This window comes from Squalius cephalus, assembly GCF_949319135.1.
Source record: "Squalius cephalus genome assembly, chromosome: 20".
Classification (NCBI taxonomy): Eukaryota; Metazoa; Chordata; class Actinopteri; order Cypriniformes; family Leuciscidae; genus Squalius; species Squalius cephalus.
Genome location: NC_137141.1, coordinates 22,388,493 through 22,395,757, shown reverse-complemented (window position 1 = coordinate 22,395,757; position 7,265 = coordinate 22,388,493). Strand labels below are relative to the sequence as shown.

The 7,265-nt window shown below is 34.2% G+C and overlaps 1 protein-coding gene across 1 annotated transcript; it reads right to left on the bottom strand.

The window, feature by feature from the left end:
- On the bottom strand, positions 1-3,689 carry ctsl.1 (cathepsin L.1). The gene is made up of 9 exons (XM_079852705.1): positions 3,576-3,689; positions 3,300-3,400; positions 2,455-2,597; positions 2,149-2,346; positions 1,270-1,461; positions 1,006-1,171; positions 771-876; positions 561-663; positions 1-415 (listed from the first exon to the last, which is right to left on the bottom strand). The coding sequence occupies exons 2-8, from the start codon at positions 3,397-3,399 to the stop codon at positions 564-566; spliced, it is 1,005 nt and encodes a 334-aa protein (XP_079708831.1). The 5' UTR covers position 3,400; positions 3,576-3,689; the 3' UTR covers positions 1-415; positions 561-563.
- Positions 3,690-7,265: the final 3,576 nt, after the last annotated feature.

Below are 7,265 nucleotides of genomic sequence, written 5' to 3'. Positions count from 1 at the left end.
ATGGAGGAAAAAAAGGCTTATTCCTGACTGTTTTAAAGAACTGTTTAAATAAAAACAAGCCAAACACGTTGTTAACTCATTGGCATGCAGTGCTTTTTAAAAGATACTGTACTGAGTGTACATTGTGCTTGATTGTGAATTATGAAGAGGAAATAAAGGAAACTAAACCACAAGGATGAGAGTTGTTATGCTTGATAATAAAATATACCCCACACAGATGTGTTAATGTTTTTTTATTTCCTATTTCGTGTTAACATAGTGTTTCCCTATAGTCAGAGGGTTTGAAAATAAAAACAATAGCTAAAATCATTTTTTTAATGAATGTATTTTCATACAAATAAAAGTACAATTATGAGGTATTATTGTAGAATCGGTTCACATTTAATTTTCTCCCATCTGCTCCAGGTCCCCTTTCCTGCAGAACATAAGAAAATTGTTTTATTCATGTAAACTATGGAATTTTTCTAAAAAAGTTAATCTATGTCTTAAATTTTATATAAAACTTGCCCCAGTTTTGTGAACTGACTAAAGCCATAAAAGCATATAGCATAAAACCTCACCCATTAGACCAGAGGATAACTGGCTGCAGTAGCAATGCCGCATTGGTTGTTCTTGTTCCTGGTCATCATGATGTAGCCGTTGACACCCCATTCCAGCCCCCAGCTAAAATCACAGCAGTTTGTTTGAGTGTTTAGTAGTTATTTCTCTGTTCAGTCGCGTACTATAATTTTGTCAATTATTAATTATTGTCTTGTGCTTTTTTTCTTAACCTGTTCTTAACAAGCCAATAGTCCGCTCCAGTCTCAGTTCCATAACCAACAGCCAGAACACCATGATCTAAATCAGAGCTGCTGCAATCGGGCTCGTCATAGACACCTAGAAACAATAATCAGTAAATTAGCTTGTCAATTAATTAGCCAGCAAATTTAGAATCAAAAGATGAATAAATGGTGTCAAAAAATACATTTAAAACCTAACACCTAAAAAAAAGGTGATGACAGTTACCAGATTCATAGAGCTGAAAGCTGCTGTGTCCAGCATCGATGGCAACAGACACAGGGCCGATTGTAGCAACAGCCTCCTGTAGTGCACTTTCATCCCCACTGGCAACATCGACGTATCCTGTGCAAGTGGCACCGACAGTGCTCGGCTTAAAACGGCACTGACCATCCTGTGTGGAGAATATTGATGAGCAAAAATGATAAAAAAAAACCCTCAGCTGAAGCTTTACAGTTGAGATTTTTCCTCGCTAACATTGTTAGGACTCACCACAGCCTCATACGGGTAGGACTCCTCTGTATCCAGACCTTTATTGGCTTCGATGTACTGGAAGGCCTGGTCCATTAGTCCCCCATCACAGCCCATGTTCCCATAAGCACCAGAACAGTCCACCAGCTGCTGCTCACTCAAGGACACCAGTTTTCCTGTCTTCTTGAATGTCTGACCCTCCAGGGAACCAGTCTGAGAGACAAAAGATGGATGAATAGCAGCAGAGGCAGAAAAATAAGAATGCTGAACTGGTATGGCCAGCCGTTTTAGCTTCAAATGTTCCCAGCATTTTAAGAATTAAGTTTGAGAGCTCTACAGTTAAATTCTTACTAGTAACAATTTCAATATAGAGAGCTGTCTAATTCAATTTTTACTAGTAAGAATTCCAGTTAGAGAGCTCTCTAATTCATGTACAGAGCTCTGCAATTAAACATCTTTAATGTGTTTTTTTAATAGTAAAATTTTAATTTGATAGCTCTTTAATTGCATTTTGCTAGTAAGTATTTAATTAGAGAGCTCTGTAATTGAAATTCGTACCAGTAAAAAATGTATTAAGCTCTCTATCTGGAATTCTTACTAGTAAAAATTCGATTGTAGAGCCCTCTAATTTGAAATGTTACTAGTAAGAATTGAATTAGAGAGCTCTATAATTTTAATTGTTATTAGTAATAATTGAATTAGAGAGCTCTGTAATTGTAATTGTTAGTAATAATTGAATTAGAGAGCTCTCTAATCATAATTGTTACTAGTAAAAATGCAATTACGATGAGTAACTCAGAACATTTTAAGCTAAAACGGCTTGCCACTAAACTGGACTATGGACTGTTTAAGCATTTGCCATATAAGATCTGTTTGTAACGGCAAAAATGTGGGTCTTACTGCACTGAAGGCCCAGCATGATCCGCACTGCTTCTGGTCTTTAATATCGGTGACATAGCCCTTTTCCCTCCAGTCAACAGTATCAGGCAGCACAGCGCCATCTCTCTGCCGGAAGAATGTAGAACCACCACGGGCCTTAGTGTTATTCATGGAGCCCAGGCATCCATGGAACACCACCTGTCTGTATTCCTCATTGGTCTGAGAGAGGATAGATGGAAGAAATATGATGAATTCTGAACTTTTGAGTAAAACAGAACAACTTTTAAATATTGAATATATATATTTGAATATATTTTAATTTCTTACCATGTCAGCAAAGTATGTCATGCCAAGCCTGTAGGATTTGATGCCCTGATCTGCCATCATGTTGTGGACCAAAACCAGTTTGCGATTGGACAACCAGGTCATCCTACGGAGAGATTCTTCTTTAGTTGATCGGTAGCTCTTACCTGAGGCACATGAGAAAAGTTGATGAGGCATTGTTTTAAACAGCGTTAACTTGTAGTTTCTGCAAAGGTTTTGCTAGTTTCAATGTTTAAATAGACATTTGTTAGTAAAAAGAAATTCATTTAGAAATAAATTTGTATAATGTGTAAAGTAAGTCAAATTGAAATAATTTGTTAGTAAAAATTTTGATTAATTTAGAAATAAATTAAATGTGTATAAAGTAAATCAAACATTTCGCAAAAAGGCAAGTGATTTTTGACAGAAAATTTAGTTTTGATTTAAAAGAATTTAGTTTGATTGTAGTCATCTTTTATATTAAAAAAATATAATTTATATAATATAGCTTTTTATTATGAAATTTCATATGTGGAAATAACATTTAACAAACCATTTTCTTTTCTTTCTTTTTTTTTTACATCAATGTTACATTTACAAGCATCTCCTGACTTTTGTCACCTTCACAGTGTCCCATAAGCAACCCGTTTGACTACTGATATAACCATAATCCTGGAGTTACAAAAATGACTCTTAAAAATATACTTATTGATTTATTGTTGGCATTTTTGGCACTTCTGTCTTTGCTCACTGTCTGAGTCTGAACGGCTTCAGTGTTTGTCTGTTTTGTCTTGTTCATTCAGTCAACAAGGAGAACCTTATGAATCTCTTTCCCAATTTAATAAAACTAAAGAAGGAGACTCTCTTACCAAATTTCATTTTCCATGCGTAGAACTCCATGTCCTCCAGAGAAAGACTGGCAGCACTGGCAACAGCCAGAAAAGCAGCAGCAACGACCAAAAGCCTCATCCTGCACAAAGAAAGAGATGTGACAAGTGTGAGGTTGGACTGAGGTGCACAAGTTAAAACAGAACTGAGTGGCTCATGTCACTGTTTCCTTTCTTCTATAACACTCCCACACATTTTTCTGTACATTTCCAGTATAGTTCCATAGGACTGAAATGTGGTTAAACCTGAGTACTTACTTGTGATGGAATGTATAGATTTCCTTGATGTCAGTCACCTTCGTGTCAGTGTTTGTGAGAATGAAGATCTGAGTTTTTATAGGAGTCTTTAGTGTCCTTGATCAGGTGCCTCTCATAAACCCATAAAAAACAGTGATGCTGAGTGTAGAGAAAAATAGAGGGGAAATTACGTAACAACAATTGGTGTAATGCTGGGGAAAATGCTGCGTAGAGGGAAGTTTCCTGTCATCATCGATCGGTGAATCTTTTATTCTTTCTTTTATTTTTTACAGTTTGTTTAGTTTGTTTATTGTTTGTTTTGTTTTTTACATTTGTTTTTTTTCTTTTTCAGTGCAGCGGTATAAGAGTTAAGTTGTTTCCTGCATATAAAAAAAACTGTCAGCTTTCATGATATGACCACACCCAGATAAATCATAATTTTTTTTGTTGAAGTTGCAAATTTGACTACACTTCCAGTAACAAACAGCATGTGACATTCTTTCAGAGCCGGTATGCGTGCATGTGTGTGTGCTATAGCTATAGTTCCTACAGAAAACATTCAGGCTTAATCTGAAAAACACCGTGAAACATCCTCATTTGTTAAAAACAACATATATATAAATTAAATAATAATTTTGTTTTTTGATCTAAAAATGTTAGGTTCTTCACTTTGCCACACCGGTGGAACCCACTGTAGAACCTCTAGGCACCCTTTCAAAAGGGGTGGTTCTCTGAGAAACTCTTATCTATCTATCTATCTATCTATCTATCTATCTATCTATCTATCTATCTATCTATCTATCTATCTATCTATCTATCTATCTATCTATCTATCTATCTTTCTATCTATCTATCTATCTATCTATTATTGTTGTTGTTGGTACTATCGTTACCATTAACTTATATTATAATTAACAAACTGAAAAACTGAACCAAATACAAAATAAGAATTGTTTATTGCATATTATAGATACATTTTAAGACATGCACTTGAATGTCCTTGGAAAAACTTGGAAAAAAACTAGTAATAGGCCAAGGCCAAGTAATACATATAGGAAAAAGAGTATAATACAAAAGCAACATGAATAATCAACCGTTCATATGCAAAAAGAAAAGGCATCTCAACAAAATGCATGAATAAATGTAAAAAAAAAAAAATGGCCGTTAACATCATGACTAATTAAAAGTGCTTCAAATATGTTTTGGATACTTCACTTTAAAACATTTATGTGTCTCAATCCACTTGCTGATGTCATTGTTTCCGGGTTCCTAAGCTCTTAGGTACCAAAAGTGAACAACAAATAGATTTTATTTCCTGTTCAAACTTGTATTTCAGCACACCCACATGATGCAAGTACAAAATTTTACTGTAAATTAATGAAATTAAAAATCATTTCCTCATCCCATAGCTTTTTGTAATAAAAAATACTTTAATTAATATTAAAGTAAAGTAAATAAAGTACTTAAAAACATTAATCATTTTACCCTCTGACAGAGATGTCTTTTATTCTAATACAAATGATTAAGGTATAAGAGAAAAATGCTATTGAGCATCACAGCTTCTCGAACAAGAAAAACATGCAGGACTTGATTTTGTACATCAGGAATTGATTGGATCATTGGATGGTTGTGGCTTGCTGTTGCTGTGATCTGAGCTGTGATAGGTTGTCCTATGTTCTCGTGCCAGTAAACATTTCATCAGAGAAGAGAGGAGAATTGAATTTTTTTCGAGAGCTGTTTCACTCGGATATACGTCACAATGGGGAAAAAAACTATCACATCTTCATGCTGACTTTAAGGTTAGGGAATGGATTTTGGTTAATCTGTAATTATAATAATTATTATAATAAATCTCTAGACAACCATGTTATAAACAGGATAATGTCATGAAGAGATTTTGAATCACCCTATGGAGGTTGTTTTGTGATATTGACAGGCTCACTGTAGTCTGGCTAGTCTATGGCTTCATTTAGAAAACGTGAGCGTGTGGATCTGAGTGGGTTGGAACTGGGTTTGTGTTGCTCATTTAGCATTTTTTGTTGCTTTGATAAAAATGTATGTTATGAAAAAAGCACCGTGGATTATCACTTACATATTCGAGTCAGGAAGGGCATGAGCTGATCAAACAAAAACATGAATATAGGAAATGTCGAATAGTTGTCAATACTGTAAGAGTCAATGAGAATTTTTATGTATAAAGTACATACATTCAATAATTATGTTTATTCAAAAACACAAAGCGAAAGTTCATCAAAATTAATTTTAAGAAGCTCCAGACCAAGATCACCGGCTTCCCTGTCAACACATTCACATGTGCATTTTTTTCACAATGATTTTACTACACGTACTTGTTATGATTTCAGGTTTTTTTCAAACTCATTCTCTCTTCTCTGCCTGTAAACATTATGATTAATGTAGCATATGATTTCTTGTTAATGTGAAATGTCATTTGAGTGGGAAGATGCTACTATTCTGAAACACATAGCTTGTCTCAATTTCTTTGAAAGGTTTTACCGCACATCAGACATCCTGTTTACCTCAGTCAAGGTTTTGCCCATTAACATATCCTCCCTGCTTCTCTATCACCTTTTCTCTCTTTCACATAGCGCCATTATATTTTTTGGCACCCTCTCAGATGATCATGAGTTCTGTGGAGTCAAGGCCTTGCCAATTCACCTTCATTCATCAGTCTCTCTCAGCTGTTTTTTGCATTGTCATGACAGAGGTTAAAGATCAAGTGACATGACAGCAGAGTTCTGTGCATTTGAAGAACATGGCAGATGTGGTTTAGGGTAACGTGTTGCAGTTCCCATTAAATGGACAATGAGCTGTTTTGAACGGAATAGACAAAAGTACAGGCATCATCTTGTTCTGTGCGTGTGATTTGTGGCGGTTTGAAATGTTGGCAATAGGCATTTGTGTGTGCTCATGTGTTAGTGCTTAGTATACATTTTATGTATAAGTATCTGTGTGTTCTTGTTTGTGCATACACACGTCTTCTTTCTCATTATTGTCTATTATAAATTCATATGCTTCATCATATATTGTTGTAGTGTACATAGGTCTGGTGGGTCACAAAAGTCATCACAGGAATAAATTACATCTTTATATATATTTAAATAGAAGACAGTAAAATTAAATTAATAATATTTTTCAATATTACTGGTTTTACTGTATTTTATAAATAAATGCAGCCTTGGTGAGCATAAGAGACTTTCAAAACCATTAAAAATCAAAATTATTGATGGGTAGTGTAATAAAATTCTACTGACCATATATTTGCACATTTGTATAATCATTTTGCATATTGTTGAGTCTATGCAGTTAATATATATATATATATATATATATATGTATAGGCCTATGTATATATATATATATACACACACACACACATATATATAGGCCTATATATATATATATATATATATATATATATATATATATATATATATATATATATATATATATATATCTTGGAATATTGTTTTTTTATTTACTTTTCTACAATTTTGGTACTGTACGGGAGCGCCACTTGATCTTCAACATAAAATCTGGGTTCTGAAGTAAAACAAAATGCAAATGACTGCAAACCAGGTACATTAGAAGTCATGAGAGAAGCCAACATGGTACAAAATCACTTGCTTGCATTATTTGAAGTGCACATGTTTGAAGTATACCATCTTTACGACTTCTGTCAAGTGACTGACT

Bases quoted from the DNA above. Each gene is read 5' to 3' on its own strand.
- ctsl.1 (XM_079852705.1), bottom strand. From the start codon at position 3,399: ATGAGGCTTTTGGTCGTTGCTGCTGCTTTTCTGGCTGTTGCCAGTGCT. The intron at 1,462-2,148 runs GTAAGACCCACA...TTTGTCTCTCAG, and splicing joins CATGCTGGGCCTTCAGTGCA to ACTGGTTCCCTGGAGGGTCA. The intron at 664-770 runs GTTAAGAAAAAA...CTGTGATTTTAG, and splicing joins TATTGGCTTGTTAAGAACAG to CTGGGGGCTGGAATGGGGTG.